Source organism: Pogona vitticeps, chromosome 4 (genome assembly GCF_051106095.1).
Source record: "Pogona vitticeps strain Pit_001003342236 chromosome 4, PviZW2.1, whole genome shotgun sequence".
NCBI lineage: Eukaryota > Metazoa > Chordata > Lepidosauria > Squamata > Agamidae > Pogona > Pogona vitticeps.
This window is the reverse complement of record NC_135786.1, coordinates 140750324-140769596: the sequence shown is the minus strand read 5'-3', so window position 1 is coordinate 140769596 and position 19273 is coordinate 140750324. Positions and strand designations below refer to the sequence as shown.

The 19273-nt window shown below is 40.4% G+C and overlaps 1 protein-coding gene across 1 annotated transcript in view; it reads left to right on the top strand.

Annotated features, from left to right (window-relative positions):
- Positions 1-519: 519 nt before the first annotated feature.
- Positions 520-19273, top strand: part of DAP (death associated protein) — a 45273-nt gene continuing 26519 nt past the window's right edge. The window contains exons 1-2 of the mRNA XM_020815563.3: positions 520-680; positions 14675-14774. Of these exons, the coding sequence (XP_020671222.2) occupies positions 626-680; positions 14675-14774 (155 nt within the window). The 5' untranslated portion in view covers positions 520-625. The remainder of the gene's footprint in view (positions 681-14674; positions 14775-19273) is intronic.

Below are 19273 nucleotides of genomic sequence, written 5' to 3'. Positions count from 1 at the left end.
AGCTTCACTAGCAACTTGATGGGTGGGTGGTTCCATTAATTTTTCCAAATCCTTTTAAAACACCCTTTGCATCTCCATCTCATGTCAAAAACGTTCAAAGAGTTAGGTAGCTGTATTAATCTTTTTTTTTTTTTTTTTTGGCCTGCAGAACAAAACCAACACAATCATAAAAGCAAAACGATGGTGGCACCTTAAAAGTCTAAAGAGATTTGTGTCAGTGGGTGCCTTTCAATGGACTGCAATCCCTTTTAGCAGGCGAATTGTAATCCAGGACGAACATCCCTATGGGTTTCATTTTTTGCTATACATTTTCACGTCAGTCCACCAAACACCTCGCTAGCAAAGGAAAAACAACACAGGCCGAGCCCGCCCCCCCCCCCCCCCGAGATACAAGGAGACAGAGGAACAAGGAAGCCTAGCCCCGCCCATGGCCCTCCAGCCTCCCTCCCACGTCGCGCCGCGCTCTGACGACAGACTCGTGCGCAGCGCGGCGTCCAGGAGCCACGTTGACAACCGGGGGGGGGGGGACGCGGGGGGCGTGGCTTGTGTTTGAAAGGGGTCGGTTGGGACCTTTTTGGTGCTCAGTTCCTAGTGGCGCAAGTTTGCGGGCGCTTCAGAGCGAGCCATGTCGTCGCCGCCTAAGGTTAAAGCCGAGACCCGGGCTGGACACCCTCCTGCTGGTATTGCTGGCCTCTCTCTCTCTCTCTCGGGGGGTTTCCGGATGTTTTTTTTTTTTGTTTCTTTCGAGGGAGTTTATGGTGGGGCTTGGTAACCCTTTTCAGACCTCTCTGCACGCGTCTTAGGCTGACGAGTAGAGAGAAGTCGCTTCAGAAATCAAAGTGTGTGTGTACGTTGTTTTGCACACCAGACTTTTTAAAAGGGGCGGGTGACGATTTCTTGAAGGCTGCAGCCCGGTTTACGCTTTACTCGGGAGCAAAACCCACCCCTTTGAACAGAGAGGGAAATTCTTGTTGGAGCAGACACACCTAGGGGTAAACATACCTAGGGTGCTAGCGTATGATTGCAGTCCCAAGCACACTTACTTAGGAGTAAGTCAAATTGGGCTTGTAGTGGTTTAGCTCTAAATATATATACGTATATATGCCCATGATCGGGTTCCACAGGTGATTTACGGCACTTTTGGCGTATGTGCTGCAAAAAAACAACAACAACACATCTTCCACCTCCTTTTAAAATAATAGAAGTTTCCTTTTAGGGGAATTTGGGGGAAGGGAAGCTTTTAAATGGAAGTATAGAGAATTCAAACTTTCCTTGTAGGTCGGGGCAGCTTATTCCCCCTTCTCCCCTTTTTTCTGTTTGTTGTTTTACTTGGACACGTGTTGCCAACGTGTACAAGGGGGGGGGAATGTCTCGAGTGTCTACTCAAGAGACACGATGAAGGGCACAAGAGGAATCCTGGGGTTAGGTTTGTATCTGAAGGGTCTATAGTGCAACCCATTTTACAGCTTGATCCTCTTTAATGGTGAATTAATCTCATTGTCACTGTGTGATCTAATGTCCATTTAACATGTATAGAATTGCAGCCCTTTTACAATATGCTGTACAGTTTTATTCAGAAATTAGTCGCCCTGAGTTCAGTGGAGTTTTTCCCAAATACAAATACTGTAGAGGAACAAGGGATACCTTTAAATCAACCATTAAGAATATGAAACAAAAAACAAGCAGCGAGTTTTTGAAAATAAATCACCATCCTCAAGGCTGTGTATCAGGTTCTTGCGGGTTCCAATTTATACGTTATTATTAATGTCCCAAATTCACCAGGCTGATGATATTGAAGCCTAATACAATGCCTCTTTTCACTTAGTTTTCTGCAGTATCACTATCAGAAGCAAAAGTATTAATGAACAATAAAATAATAAAACAAATAATAAAACATAACTAATTGCCTCCTCAGAAGATAGCAAATTCATTGTCTTAATTGATTGTTGCTCTAGGTTTTTTTAAAAAGATTCTATAATATTCAGCAATAATAATAAAAAAAGCAAGGTGTTCAGTAGTAAAAATGTAAAAACTACCAGCATCTTTACCAACAGGAAATTATTATCATTCGCACATTAACCAAACTTTCTGTCATACTAGAAGTATTCTGTTTAAAAGTCTAAACAATTTCTGAATATTGTAGTGCTCTTGGTATATATGAGGCATTTTACAAGCTGTCACGTCTATTAATTCCTTTTGGTTTAATTGTTTATAACCATCCCCCCAAAAAACCCTGTATATTGCTGTATTTGACTTTCCTTCCTCTTTATATATTGATAATTTTCAGTAAGAGGTTAGAGTTGCACAGTAGCCATCTGCCAAGATGTTCCAGAGACTTGTATGGAGTCAGCTTTTCAAGCTCTGCCCCTTTTTCTTTCCTTCCATAAAATGAATTCTAGTTACTGGTGCAAGTTGGAGTCTTAACATGCAATCTAGTAGTGGGCCAGGCACGACTGCACCTTGGCTTCTAAAACAGTCATTTTAATAGTCACCAACTTTAATCCATTTTTCTCCATGTCTCACAACAAGCTGTTTGTATTGTGTGTGTTTTTTCATCCCTCCTTATGGAATAGGTGATTGGCAGGAGAGGGGGCTGGGAGACCAAGTAATTTATAAGAAGGGCAAATTCAAGTACTGTACTCTTGAGAAACACTTGCCTACAGTTCCTTAAGTGTGGTGCCCAGCCATTACAAGAATCAAAGGACTTCCTTGGAACCAAAGGATCCACGCTGTGATTTTGAAGGAGTTGCCAGCATGTCTGGTTCTTACATACTGACAGATATGAATAGGTTGCTTAGGTAAGATATAATATACTGGTGCCTCCTGTGATAATTTTAAGCTTTCAGTGAAATCAGATACTTACCCTCACCCCATCATATAGAAAGTTAACACCACTACTTCCACTATATAGAAATACTTCATTTAATTATGTACTCTCTCCAAAAGCACATTGTACCTTTCTATAATCTTAGTACAGTGGTGCCTCACTTAACAATGATAATTGGTTCCCAAAAAATCACTGTTAAGCGATTTCATCGCTAAGCGAAACACGGTTTCCCATAGAAATGCATTGAAAACCAGATAATCCGTTCCAATGGGAACGGATTGCCGTCCTTAAGCGAAAATCGCCATAGGAAACATCGCTAAGCGAAACACAGTTCCCCAATTGAAATGCACTGAAACCTATTCAATGCATCTCAATGGGGGGAAAAATTACAACAAATTTAAAAAGAGCCGGAACAAAGTCAGATTAGTTTAACAAAGGGTTTATTAAGTGCACTTATGATTTCAAGCATTCTAAACATTTTTAAACATTTAAAAAACAGCCAACATGAGGCTGTCAGAACCATTGTTAAGCGAAACAGGGGGACCCAAACTGTCATCGCTATGCAAAGCATGGTCCCAAACATCGCTATGCGAAAATCGCCCATAGGAACCATCGTTAAACAAAGCGCAAGATCGCTCCAAAAAAGTCATTGCTACGCGATTTCATCGTTAAACGAAGCAATCGCTAAGCGAGGCACCACTGTCTGTATTTTTTTCATTTATTACCATTTAAAATATACCCTGCCTTTAAAAATGTGCATCAATTGTTTTGTAATGTAGAATTAGAATTTATAATCTCTTCCATTATGAAAGCTGGCTGGATAGCTCACTGGTTTAAGTATTTGGCAGTGGAGCCAGAAGTTGGAAGTTCAGTTCTCCATTGTGCCTTCTACAAGTACAGCCAGCCTGTGTGACTCTGGGCAAGCTGCAGAGTCCCAGGGTGCCCCCAGAAGAAGGGAATGGTTAACTACTACTGAGTATTCTCTACCTGGGAAACCCTGGAGAGGATCACCGTAATTCAGAATTGACTTGATGGCACATGATTATTACTTTTATTATTTGATTATGAAATATTTGGGCTATAACACACTTTAAAACAAGGCTATAATAACATAATTTTTTCTTTAAAAATCAAACATGAAAATACTCCTTGGGCAGTGTTAGTCTAGAAATAGGTTTACTGTACAATGTGAGTCAGTCATGGAATAGGCTGTAATGTTTGCATTTGTATACATTCAGGAGCCATGTTTCTATGATCTCATTGTGCTCTGTGCCTGTTGTTCCCGTAGGGAACTGATTTTTTCCCCCCATTTGCACTTGATAAGAAGTGTTCTAGTTGTACCGCTCACCCAACTGTTAACAGAGCTTGTTCATATTTTGATTTGTAAATGCAAACCTGAACTGAAATAATTCCCTAGTGGTTATTTTTCAAAAACCATAATCTAAAATTAGTTTATATTGCATTGGCTAGTTGTGAGTAGCTTGCTCTCTTGTGTGCCATTATTCATTCTCCTGGACCCAGGGTTTGTCTTCCCAACAATCATGCAACAATTTTTGGCTCAGTCTAGCACAACATTGGGAAGGCTTAAGCTCCATTGATTTCAGTGAGATTTAAATGCTCCTAATTGAGTACTGAATTTATATCAGTGCAAAGAGAAAAAATAAGGAAATTAGCCTGAAGAGAATTTCCAATTGGCCAGAAGAGGAATGTGTGACTAAACATATTGTATTAATAGACATTCCTTACACTCACAAAGCTGTCTAGTGAAACCATCTCAAACGTGGGCTTTAGATAAACAGTTATAATAGTGAAAGGAGGATTTTCTTCTATTAAGGCAAATCCTGTACAAGATGACCTGGTGAATGTTCCCTAGGCACAGGGTTTGTCTTTTAGGTCTTATATGTCCTGAAGGAAGTCTTTGAATGGTTGTTGTGGGGTTTTCGGGTTCTTTGGCTGTATTCTGAAGGTTTCGCCATACATCAAAGGGGTCACCGACCGCATGGGGAAACTTTTGAAAAACCACAATCTACAAACAGTATTCAAGCCCACCACAAAAATACAGCAAATGTTACGGTCAGCAAAGGATAGAAGGGACCCCACCACTGCAGGAGTATACCGGATACCTTGCAGTTGTGGCCAGGTGTATATTGGAACCACAAAATGAAGCATCCACACCAGAATCAAAGAACATGAGAGACACTGCAGACTAAAACAACCGGAAAAATTGGCAGTAGCTGAACATGCCCTAAAACAAGCTGGACATGAAATTCTATTTCAGAATACTGAAACACTAGACAACACCAGCAATCATTATGTTAGATTGCACAGGGAAGCCATTGAAATCCACAAACACCAGCAGAGCTTCAACAAAAAGAAGAAAGTTTAAAACTCAACAAAGCTTGGCTCCCAGCACTGAAAAATACAGCCTGCAAAAGGTGAACGAACTCTACCCAGCTGCAAGGACTGGTGATCACTACACACAAAAGACTAGCTAACGACACCCATCAATCACAGTGACAGACAATCTCTCCTACTTATCACAACAATACACCCATGTGACATGTGCCATGACGTCACCTGCCTGTCTTGGCTAAGGCTGGAGTTTCCTGGCCTATGGCAGGGCAGGAGGTGGGTCTTAAAGGGGTGGAGTTTGTGTATATAAGGGGGGTGTACAAAGAGGGAAGAGGTTGTTGTTGGGGAATTAGTGAGTGGGAGAGTGAGAGGGTTAGATATAGGTTAGGTAACTGTGTGTTAAGTAACCAAGAACTGTGCAGGGTTAAGGTCTGAGAAATATAGTGTGACAAGTGATTCATTTACTCAGTGATTTCCATTTTATGTTTGTATTCAATAAATCATCATTTTTATTTTTAAATCCATACTAAGTCTGAAGTGTCAGGTTTATGTGTGGTTGGTGGCAGCGAAGTTGTATGTGAGTGTGAAGGATCGTGACCTGTCATCTCTTGTGGTGACGTAGGAGGAGGTGGCAGTCGCGACAAAACTGGTGCCAGCGTGTGGGATACAAGTTGTCCAGTTGCCCAGTTGCCCAGAAAAGCCTTGGCTAGTGTGACAAGAGCAAAAGGATTTCAGTTAGGTGCACCTGAAGTGGGGTGTGGGTAACTCTCTAGGATTTGTCTCCAGGGGGGAGCAGATCTAGTAGAGAGGCACCTAAACTTCAGAGTGAGGGAACTGACTTATGAGCTCTAGAAGGTCCATTTTGTGAGGGAGATTGGCCCAAAGTAGGAGGCTGTTGTGACTTGGTCTGAGAGTCCAGAGTTGGGAGAACTCGGAAGGGACAGACAGACCAAGGGCAGTGAAGATTTGGGATCTCTCTAGTGAACTGCAGAACCTGAGAGAGGGTGAAGCTGTGGTGGATTTGGAAGTAGAGCCAAGGGCAGAAAATTAAAGTAGCTCTAAATCTGGCGAGAGGCCCAGTGAAGGGGCAGAAGCCATTAGAGACTACAGTAACAAGCCTAGCCATATCTGTTTGTATACCCTGTTAGAGAGTGTCAGACCTTAGCACAGGAAAGGAAAAAGTGACGTTTTAAACAGAGGCTTGAAAATAGAAAAGAGCCTTCTGTGTGATTAAAATGCCTCTCACGCGCAGTCAAATGGCAGAAGTGAGTGAACAAAGAGACCAAGCAATGTCAGACTGGTCTGGGGATGAGTCAAATGGTGAGGGAAGAGTTGCCTCAGTGCAGGAAGAAGCTAATGGTGAACAGTTATCAGAAATTAAGAAAATTCAATTAGCCCAGGCACATGAAGTTCAAATGAGGCAGTTAGAAATAGAAAGGGAAAGGATTGCCCTAGAAAAGGAGGAAAGAATGAGACAAATGGAGATGGAAAGGGAGGAAAGAGAGACAATTTGAACTGGAGAAACAGCGTATGGCATTGGAGATAAGAAGAATGGAATTACTGAACCAGAACAATAATAATAGGGAAAATGGGGAGAGCCAGTTATCAAAATCAGATTTGAAGAAATTTCCTACATATAAACGGGATTGTCCTGAAAACTTCCTTAAAATCTTTGAACGAAGTTGTGCTGATTTTTCTGTGAGGGAAACAGAGAAAATGATAATTTTGAGGTCTCTCCTGAATGGAAAAATGGCTGATGTGTATGCTGATATGCCAGTTGAGCTCAGTAAAGATTATTCAGAGTTCAAAAAAATGGTTTACAATCGATTTGGCATTAGTTCAGAACATCTTAGGCAGAAGTTCAGAAAACTTACTAAAAGATCAGATGAATCTTATACCCAACTTGGTTTTAACTTAGAAAAGTGTTTAGATCGGTGGCTTGAACAGGAGAATGTAAAAACTTTTCAGGAATTGAAAAATGTTGTGGGCCTGGAGCAGTTTTATTCCTTACTCCATGGGGAACTTAAATTTTTAGTTCAAGAACGGAAACCAACTGATGTTAGAAATGCTGCACAAATAGCTGATTTTATTTCTCAAATAAGGGGTCCTAGTTGTTATGAGGGGAGAAGTGTGAGGAAAACATGGGACCCAAAGTTCTCTAAGGAACAAGGGCAGAGACAGACTAAAGTTGGCGGCCATTTTAGTGAAAAGCCCTCAGAACAGGGCCAGCACAGTAAACAAGTTTTGGAGGGAAAAGAGAAACTTGAGAGATTTGATGGGAAAAGCTCATGGGGGGAGAGAATCTGCTTCATTTGCAAAAAGAAAGGCCACATTGCTGCACAATGTTTTAATACAAGGCAAAATAAAGAAATTCCACCTCAGAAAGTTAATGTAAAAGAAGCAAAGGCTGTATTTTGTGTTCAGAATAAACCTCAAGCTTCTTCCATTGAGAGTTCTGTTGCCATGGAGACCCAGGCAGAGGCAGTTAGGAGCTCTGAATTGGATACATTGAAGGAGCTGCCTCTCGCTGAAGTTGTCCACTGTTATTACATACAGACCAATTGTGCTTTATTGGAATCTGCTGGGGACAGGATAAAAGTTTTTGAAAATGAATATTCTGCTTTGAGAGACACCTGTTCTCAAATTTCTATTTGCCACTCAGACATAGTACCACAAAGTTGTATGATTGCTGACCAGACTCTATCTGTGAAAGGGATTGGGTCAGAACTAGTTTCACTACCTGTTGCTGAATTGAAAATTGAATATCAAGGTTGGAAGGGATTTTGGAGAGTGGGGGTGTCTTCTGAGATTCCTACCCCTTTTCTTATTGGTAATGACTTAACAAAGCATGTCAAGAGTGCCCTGGTGGTAACACGTTCACAATCAGTACAAAGTGAAGCCAGTAATGAGACTGACTCTCAAGAGCCAGAGAAATTTGTACCACAACCTGAGGCATTCTCAGTTGAAATACCTCAGAAAAGCCTCTTTGTCAAGGAACAAACAGCAGACCCCACCTTAAAAGACTGTTTTGGAAAGGTGACTGATAAAGATTTATCACCTGAGTGCCCTGAACGTTTTATTATTAAGGGTGGTTTACTTTATAGGGAAAAACTGAATAATATTTCAAAAGGGGGGCCTGAAGTTAAGAGACAGTTGGTGGTGCCTGAGAAATATCGCCCTATGATTCTGGAAAAGGGACATGCAGACATTTTCTCAGCTCATATGGAGATCAACAAGACCAAACAAAGAATAGCCCAAAACTTTTACTGGCCTGATATGGGTAAACAGATTAAGAGTTTCTGTCAAAGATGCCATATTTGTCAGAGACAGGGCTCTAACTGTGATAAAACTAGAGCAAAGCTATGCCCATTACCAGTGATTTCAACTCCTTTTACACGTCTAGGGGTGGATATCATAGGTCCATGGCCCAACGCCACTAAGCGGGGGAACAGATTTATTTTAACTATAGTAGACCATGCAACGAGATATCCGGAAGCTATCCCATTACGTAGTATAGAGACCCAGACTGTAGCAGAAGCCTTGGTGAATTGCATGAGTAGGATGGGTTTTCCTTCTGAGATAATCACAGATTTAAGAACCTCTCATACATCCAAACTTATGAAAAGGTTAGGCAGGGGGGTCGTTCACGTCAATGCCCTTGAGCCTTATTACAGAGAGACCAACCATGTGCAGTTTGCAATAAAAGCGGCTGATAAGGAGGAACATGGGTTGCCCTTCGGGGAAGGGAGTGGCCCACAGAAGTTCAATCCACAAGAAGTGCAGATCAGCCCTGCTCTATCCAGAGAACAGCAGAATAGTTGTGGAATGCTGGTTACAAAACCTCAGGAAGTGTTCTCAGACAAACCTGGTGTTGACAAGGGAGTGCTACCCAGGACTGACACAGGGAATGCTTCTCGGTCTGTAACACCATATAGAGTAAGAGGTTATTACTTTGACAATATTCGCAGAACGCTAGATGAAATGCTGAACGATCAAACTATTGTACACTCATCTAGCGCTTGGTTAGCCCCTGTAGTTTTAGTAGACAAGCCGGATGGCAGTGTCAGGTTCTGTGTGTACTACAGCAAGTTAGATTCAGTAACTAAACCTGATGCTTATCCTAGGCCTAGGCTTGATGACCTAAGTGAGATGATTGGAGGTTGCAGAGTAGTATCCTTTTTAGGTCTATCCAAAGAGTGTTTGCAAGGAAGAAGTGATCCTAAGGCCCAAGAGAAAAGCGCATTTGGTAGTCCATTTGGCCTGTTTGGGTTCCGGGTCCTCAGTTTTGGCCTGAGAAACTCACCAGCAACATTTCAAAGGCTCATGGACCATACTCTGAAAGGGCTTAGTGACTTCACAGTAGCTTATATCGATGACATAGGGGTCTTTAGCAACACCTGGCAAGATCACCTACATCATCTAGAATTAGTGCTACAAAGATTGAAAGATGCTGGCTTAACCGTTAAAGCTAGTAAGTGTCAGCTAGGTAACTCAGAGATGAAGTACCTAGGTCACATAGTGGGAGGAGGCCTAATCAAACCTTTAGAGGCCAAGGTAGAAGCAATCCTGAAGTGGCCCAGACCTACCACTAAAAAGAAAGTGAGGTCCTTTTTAGGTCTGGCAGGGTATTACAGAAAGTTTATACCTGGTTTCAGTGAGATTGCTGCACCTTTATCAGACCTGACAAAGAAGCAGAGCAGCAACAGCGTTTCCTGGTCGGAAGAGTGCGAGATGGCGTTTGGACGGCTGAAAGATGCTCTAACCAACCATCCAGTGCTGCATGCTCCTGACTTCAACAGAGAGTTCATCATCTACACGGATGCGTCTAATGCCGGTGTGGGAGCGGTACTGTGCCAACAGGATGACAGCGGAGACCAACATCCGGTGGCGTACCTGAGCAAGAAGTTGCTTCCCAGGGAGAAGAATCTTTCTACCATCGAGAAAGAATGTTTGGCGATCATCTTTGCGATCCGGAAGCTGAAGGCTTACGTCTGGGGTCGACATTTTACCTTGTGCACTGATCACTCACCTCTATCGTGGTTGCGGACTATGAAATCACAGAACAGTAAACTGATGAGGTGGGCGCTTCTTTTGCAGGACTATGATTTCGAGGTTAAGGTGGTCAGAGGGACTATAAACTGTGTGGCTGACGCCTTATCCAGAAGACCGGAAGACAACATCTGAAGGACTTATGGACTCTGTGTATGGTATATGGCAATGTAAAATGTTTGGAAAGTTATGTATTGTGTTATGATAAATGTTTTGCATTGCATGTTTTTATTTACCTGTATGGAGGAAGTGTAAGTATATTTGTAGTTGTGTTAAACTGTGTTGATAAATGTAATGATTGATGTTTGTTGCAGTTGTTTTGGGGAAAAAAGCACCTTAGCTTTCCCCCACAAAACAACTTATTAAAGGGGGAAGGTATGTGACGTGTGCCATGACGTCACCTGCCTGTCTTGGCTAAGGCTGGAGTTTCCTGGCCTACGTATGGCAGGGCAGGAGGTGGGTCTTAAAGGGGTGGAGTTTGTGTATATAAGGGGGGTGTACAAAGAGGGAAGAGGTTGTTGTTGGGGAATTAGTGAGTGGGAGAGTGAGAGGGTTAGATATAGGTTAGGTAACTGTGTGTTAAGTAACCAAGAACTGTGCAGGGTTAAGGTCTGAGAAATATAGTGTGACAAGTGATTCATTTACTCAGTGATTTCCATTTTATGTTTGTATTCAATAAATCATCATTTTTATTTTTAAATCCATACTAAGTCTGAAGTGTCAGGTTTATGTGTGGTTGGTGGCAGCGAAGTTGTATGTGAGTGTGAAGGATCGTGACCTGTCATCTCTTGTGGTGACATAGGAGGAGGTGGCAGTCGCGACAACCCACAACAAAAACACTGATCACCACAATCACCCATCTCCTGAAAAGGACAAAGCTGATCCAACAGCTATAAATACTCAACTCCCAAACAAACTGCATCAGAGCACAGAGTGCTACTCCTGTCTTCTGAACATGCCGGCCACAGAGACTGGCAAAACGTTAGGAAGAACAACCTTCATAAGACAGCCAAAAAGCCCGAAAAACCCACAACAACCATTAGATCCTGGCCGTGAAAGCCTTCGCGAATACATTGAAGTCTTTGAACCAGATCATTACTATTTTGTTTAACAAATGAGGAATCAAGGGTTGTGAGTGATTTGTCAAGTCTTTGTCATATCTTGATCTAGAACTACAGTATATTGGCTCTCTGCTGTTAATGGCAGTTTTAGTTCTTCTATACTTGAACTCATAGGCACTAAGACAAGATAAAAATGTCTTTGAATGACCTGCAAAACAACTCTTCACACCCCCACTACTTTTTGGGAGATTCTGTGCAAGTTCAGAGTGGTGAATACATTATGCATGCATTGCCGATTGACGTCAGCTTCATTTCATATTATTGGATTATGTTCCTACTGTTTCTGGAAGGGTCTTTTCATCTGAAATCCAAAAACTAGTCTGCATATTTACTGAGAAAACTTTGTTTCCAACCTGGATTTTTAAATGTCTTTGTTTCAGAAGGAAGAACTTTCCCTTTAAACAGCTTTAAGAATCACATTTAAATGATTCCCATTGTATTTTTTATGTTAAACTCATTGTAGCAATTTGACTCAGTGGAAGTGAAGCTGAATAGAGCAGGAACTCAGAAATATAGTATGGAAACTGCACATAAATGAACTAGGGCCCATTGGAAGGCCTATTCCATGGCAGTGGGAGCAGCAGAGAAGTCATTCCCCTCTGCCACTATTGCATCTCCACGGAATCACCCAGTGGAGCTTTTTTGAATAGTGGCTTGCTATATGCTAACCCCCAGGTAGGTAATTCAGAACAAACTGTAGCTTGCTGTGAAAAATTTGCACACTTCGCAGGTGAAATTGCTCAGATCTGCTCTGATTTGGATTCTGTAGCTTTTCAGGTCCTGTAAATGATTTTGTACTCTGCTTCCACTGTGTTAATGGATGAGTTTCAGTTGCAGTCTGATGGTGTGGTCAGGATCCTTGGGAAGGATCCTTGTGTCTGCTGGCTCCTTACCCTTCCTGGCTTATTAAAGCCATCAGAAAGGAACTGTTTTTTTATGTGAGGAGGGTGAACTCCTGCTTTCACCAGGGTAGGATCCCATCATGCTTAAGAGTAAGACCATTGTTAAGAAATGTCCTCTTTGGACCCCCAAATACTGAATAATTACTGACCAGTATCTAATATCCTATTCTTGGGGAAGGTTCTAGAAGGGGTTATGGCCTCTCAGCTCCAGAGGTTCCTGGATGAGACTGAGTATCTAGATCCATTTCAGTCTGGCTTCAGGCCCAGTTATGGGATAGAGGCTGCTTTGGTCACCTCAGTAGATGAGCTACGATGGGAATTGGATAGGGGATCTGTGTCCCTGTTGGTTTTGCTGGACCTCGTATTGTTGACCACAATATCCTCCAGACCCTTCTCTTTGGAATGGAACTTGGCACTGTTTTACGGTGGTTCCAATCCTTCCTGGAGGAGAGAACTCAGAAAGTGGTGCTGCCAGACTCCTATTCAGAACCCTAGCCGCTGACCCATGGAGACCCTCAAGGTTCTATTTTATCTCCTATGTTTAACATCTACATGAAAGATGTTATAATCACTGAGAGAGATTATCCAGAGTTTTGGGGTTTGGTGTCACCAGTATGCAGATGACACCCAACTTTACCTCTCCTTGCCACCAAAATCTCAGGAAGCTACTTTGGCTCTAGATCAGTGTTTGGTATCAATAATGGACTGGATGAGAGTGGATAAATTGAAATTTAATCCAGATAAGACAGAGGCGCTTCTGGTCAGTCGAAAGGCAGATCAAGGAATAGGGATGCAGCGGGTACTGGATAGGATTACACTCCCATTGAAAAAACAGGTGTGCAGCTTGGAGGTGTTCCTGGATTCATCTCTGAACCTGGCTGCAGTGGCCAGTAGTGCATTTGCACAACTGAAACTAGTGCACCAGCTACATCCTTTTCTTGAGTGATCTGATCCAGCCACTGTGATACACACCCTAGTTACTTTGTGGCTGGATGACTGTAATGCACTCTACGTGGGGCTGCCAATGGGAAGTGTCAGGAAACTTCAACGGGTCCAAAATGCAGCAGCCAGATTGCTGACTGGGGATCATTTAACCACCCTGTTATAGTACATCCACTGGCTGCTGATCAGCTAATAGGCGCAATTTAAAGTGCTGGTTTTAATCTCTAAATCTCTAAATGGCTATAAGATAATCAGGAGAGGCCTTTCTGTCTCGCCACCTTCACAGGCGTGTCTGATGGAGATACAGGAGAGAGCCTTTTCTGTTGCTTCTCCCAGACTTTGGAACTCTCTCCGACAGGACGCCAGACTTTGCTATCATTCTACAAGCAGGCAAAGACCTTTCTCTTCAGGAAAGCCTTCCCTCAGTAAACCAGCTACATGTGTGATTTTTAGATAGATTGTTCTGCATTACTGCTTTGACTGGATTTTTAGTACTACTTGTGTTTTCCATTTCTGAAAGTGACATTTAAAATTTTTTTTGTATACTTGCTGATCTTTGCCTTAATATTGCCTGTTAATGTTGTAAGTTGCTTCCTTATTCACTGTTTACAGTTTTAAATATCATCGTTTATTGATGCTAACCACCATTGTATACTCATTGTTTTCAACTTTAAATATTATTTTTCATTGTTGTAAGCCACATTGGGTCTTTTTCAAGGTGAAAGACAGGGAAATAAATAAACAGTAAAGTGAGATAATGTGTGTGTGTGTGTTTAGTCGTTTAGTCGTGTCCGACTCTTCGTGACCCCATGGACCAGAGCACGCCAGGCCCTTCTGTCTTCTACTGCCTCCCGGAGTTGTGTCAGGTTCATGTTGGTTGCTTCGCAGACACTGTCCAGCCATCTCATCCTCGGTCGTCCCCTTCTCCTCTTGCCATCACACCTTCCTAACATCAAGGTTTTTTCCAAGGACTCTTTTCTTCTCATGCTATTATCTCAAGTGAGATAATAGCAAGGTTTAAAAGGGTTTCCTTGAGTTGTGCTTCTCTTAATCACAAGCATGGTATTGGTCTCAACAGTGAAGTGGAAATTTTTGGGCATGTGTAGTTATCCAGAGGAAGGAGATAACTTGATGCTTCTGTTGGTAGGGAAGTGAAAGTAAACATTGGTTGCTTTCATTTTAGATTCCTCCCAGTGAGCACAATGGAAGTAAAATTAGTGTCATTTATGTCTATTGTTCCTACACTCAGAAACAATGAAAAAACATATAAGTGGTTTCATTGCAATTTCTGGTACATTTGAATAATCATAAAATCTGCACCCCAGCTGCAGTATCTGTACTACTTTTGGCCTTTTTGGGCTCACTTATCAGATGACATGGTAGTCATTTCTCAGTTTTATTCTGCTTTCTGGCCATAATATTTTTATCTGCCATCCTATAGCATATCTGACAAAACACCTGCCTTTTTATTTTCATTACAGTCAAGGCTGGTGGGATGAGAATTGTGCAGAAGCATCCACATGCTGCAGATGCCAAAGAAGAGAAAGATAAGGATGAACAGGACTGGGAAAGTGGTACCAGGTGAAGACATACCCATAATGTCTTATTAATGAGAGATAATCCTTTCTCTGTTCTATCTGAGTGCTCTTCTGTCAACATAGGCATTTTTGTGATTAAATTTAAAGGTATTTGTGATTATGAAGTGCTTCTGAAAGGCCACATGCACTTTGCTTCATTATGATTTATTTTTTGTGTATTTTTCATATTCCTAACGATAATAGGGAGCTGAATTAGCATACAGTGTTGAGGATTCGGCAAAAGCTGAAATGGAAGAGGCAAAATGTTAGGATTCCTAGGAACTACTTTGATGCAGTGGTCATGTTTCTACCATCTGCTTTATATTGGTGACCTGTTATTCTTGTCTATTGGGTGATAGAAAGGACAACTGCAAATGAAAGGATGAGGCGGGTAGAAAACATGAAACTGTTAGGAAAGGCTCTTGATTGGAGAGCTGGATGTCTGTTTATTAAGGAAACTGATAATGGGTCTTTGGAAAGGCCAGTGTCCTATCACCCACAAAAAAAAGCATAGACATGTCTTGTAAGGTGTCTGGGTAGTTCATTTATGAGCACAGACCTGTGACGGCCTTCCTCACTACCCACAAAGGGAGGTCATCACGTCACTTTAAAACCCTTCACTCTTCTTTACTGCCACCAACCATTCCTTACTGAATAAATCAAAGATTTGTTGATTACCAATGAACATTTACTGAAAGTTACAGTACTGTATTTGCCTTCCACATGACTAAGACATAACTGAGCAGCAGGATTTTGTCCATTATCTTTTAAATTTAAGTAAACCTTCAGTTCTAACAAATAAAATTCCAGATCATAAAGCAAGCAATTTTTGCACTTTATGTGAATAGTCTCTTTTTGTGTCTCTTTTTTAAAACTCTTATTACCTTGTATCAGTGGCTATAACCTCATTAGTATGGTTCTAGTATAAAGCCAGCAAGAACACAAATAAACTATCTATTGAGCTCTAACATTACATGGGGCCTGTGCACGTAGATCTGTACCTTTCTCTGTTTATATTGACTAGTATGGTTCTCATGGATTGAGAACCTTTTTATACAGGTGTAGATGTTTGTATTTTTAGTGGGGGACTTCTAGTGGGTGGGGAGTGTTTGGGGAATGTTATGTGTGTGCATGTGTCTGGTCTCTGGGTGTCTGTGAATTTCGTTGTATGGGTATACTGTGTATCTACTTACAATGACAATAAATTTTATTATTATTATTATTATTATTATTATTATTATTATTATTATTATTATTATTATTATTATTATTATTATTATTATTATTATTATTATTATTATTATTATTATTATTATTATACATAAAAGACCTAAAGGCCTTCCCTCAGCTCTGACATGCTAATTATTTATGTGTAGAGGCCTTTTTTATATGATGGAATTACATGAGCCTCCAAATTAAGAACATAAGATGAGATGTACTGGATCAGATCAGAGGCTTACCTAGTCTTCCATATTGTGTATACAGTGGCCAGCCACGTGTCTAGGTGAAGCCAGCAAGCACACGTTCCTGTTTGTGTTACACCATTACAACTTGTTCTCTTAATGTTAAAAAACAGCAACTTTGTTAACTTCATTATCATAAATGTAATATTACCTTTATGTTGTTCTGTTACTTTTAAAAAGTAACAGTAATGCTGTTATCTAAAATATATTGCATTACAGGTGATATTCTGTCCAATCACTGCAAAATAGTCTCAGGAAAATGTCAGTCCTTCACTGCCATATGTTTACTCTGCAGTTATTTCCTATGTATTGCAGAAAAGTTAAAACAGTTATATTGATTTTTAAAAATGGTGAATTAATACATGCAGTGAGTGGGATTTGAAAAGTCTTAATAGGATTTCACTTGAATTACTTTATTACCTGGAAACTTTAACTTAGATATGCTCGTTATTTTTAACAGTCTTTAAATCCTGAGTTATAGGCTTTCCATCTTTTTGTTTCTAATAAAAATGCTAACAATCATTATCTTTTTGAGCTGCTTGTGTAATTATCTAGCTTCGAGCCTAGTTCTTCATTTCATAAATGCCTCACCATGGTTTTGAGTGGCAGTCATACATACAGTGCTATTGCTTGGCCATGTCATATCTATTAAGACGAAGAACTTTAATTAAAATGTTAGATTAGGAATTCCTGAGAGGACAATATATCATTTTGCAAGATCATTTATTGTCAGAAAATATGACATGAGAGTAGAATATACTGAGCTCCTTAACGTAAAATGATCGTAATGGTTAAATTGGGTCTCCAGAGTTGTATGCATGAATGAAGCAGAGGGTTTTGTGCTGAGTGTCAGTCAACATCTAGAATGTCAACACAGTAGATACACTTGAAGGACAAATAGGCAGCAATTCAGTTTAATTATTAAATGTTTCATTAGCATCTGCTTCAGTACCCGCAGAAATATGGGGAAAAGGTAATTTAGTAAAGTAATATGGATAACTTCACAGGTGATTTCATTCTTCAACAAACAAAACTTGTGGCTGTAATTATTTAAGAATTGTTTGCTTTTCTTTGATTCATTCTGAGGTAGAATGGAAACTTCCTTAGTCGTGACATTGCCAGACCAGTGCATGGTACATATTTATGCATCTATTGTTGCTGCTGTAGTTGAATGTTATATTTGTACATTCACTTTCCAGGTCAAGACTGTTGTGATATAATAGGCTAAGGATGAATCCAAAAGTTCTAAAACAATTGAGGTAAAAAATTAAAGCACAGAAGCAGTAAGGGTTTCAGTTTTCAAAAATGAAAGGATGATCTTGCTGAAAGACTGTTGGGAAAACCAACAATCCTGACTTGAATACTGTGGTTGAAATTTCAGAGGTTCATGGCTGTGTGATCTGCTTCAGTTGATTTCAGATGACTCCTTCCTAGTCTTTAAGAGTAGTTGAAATTACAGTAAATCATGATTTAGCACAGGGCTTGGCATCTTCTATTACTAGGTCAAGGACGATTTTTCATGTGGAGCAACTGACCAAGGCTAATTGTTGGAAGGGGTTGTAGCCATATATCAAAGAGATGGTGCTTAATTCAAGCAAATATGGGTAAATAAAAATACATTTATGATTTTTCTCAGGCCCCTTTTATTTATTGCTAATAGAGACACTGTCAATGTGTACCTGATAATGAACAGAGAAATAAATGAGCAGAGAAGGTCATTCCTCAGTTTTTATACTCTGAATTTCAGTTGGGAGAGGAGGTAACAAAGAAGTGGAAAGGAACCAGGGAAAGTGAGACAGAAACAAAGGGTGGTTGTTAGCAGTTGTTACTTATTATTTAGGATTTACTTCAACTGAGAATGGTCTTTCATATTAAGCCTCTCCCCCCTCCTTTTGGTAAATGTTGGGCTTTGAAGAGGGACTTGAATGAAAGTAGATTAGTAGATCCACTTAAGTGTTTTTCGGGAATTCCAGACAAGGGTGCAAGCACAGATTTGATGGGAGCATTTCAAGTTCAATACATTTCATAAACATATAAAATCTTCTTCCGATATATTAACAGTACAGGTGAAGTTAAGAGTATCTATGGAATTTCGCATCCAGTGTCATGAGTTTTCTGCAGGCATTTGGATTACATAGAATGTTTTAAAAAATTAAGATTAAAATTTGCATATTGATCAGTTCTTTTGATCTGACAGAGTTATTATTATACATATTGCACTGTAGTCTTCACAAAGAACATTGTAACAAAATAGCTTTTAAACAGCAGCTGCTCATGCATTAAAAGCACCTAGTGCTGGCATTTTAGCTAAAATATCTGCAGAAAATGTTCGCTTAAACCACATTGTCATCTGTCAGATTATTATTTCAGTGTAGCTTTTATCTTTTGATTTTTTAAAAAAAAATCTATGTGAAAGAGGGAGAAAGAGATCAGTTGAGAAAGGCAGGTACTATTTAAGAAGTAATTTGTATAGTCTGTTTTCAGGAATCTGACTATTGAGGGATTGTGCTGTGAAATAGGTTGGAATTGTAAGGCATTATTCAAAACTAGTAGCTCTTCCATTTATGTTAGCTGTACTGCAGATGCAAACACTTATGTCTCCCTCTCCTCCACTCCACAGTTTATAAGAAATACAAATAGTCATGGTAAATTGAATACTCCCAGCAATTAAGGGTGATGGAGAACGGGCTGTTCCAAGACCTACACTGGCACTTATAGGAGACTATCTCTGTTTTATCTTTCTTTCCTCCCATTTGAACAGTGAACGCCAATGTATTCTGTGGTTATAACACAGGGCTGTGTTCATTATTGTACTGTTGTATGGATGTGAGAAAGCCATGTTTAGCCTCATATTGAAATTAGCAAGAATATTCCTTATATTTCTGTCACTTTGTAAAGGCTGTTTACTGCCCTGAACAAATAATAGCTTTTTGCTTCAACATTTGTATGTCTTTGCTTGATAGCTCACCAATAGGTTGTGTGGTCATTCTTTTTTAAAAAACCAGTCCTGATATTCTATCTTGTTGAAGCTTGACAATAT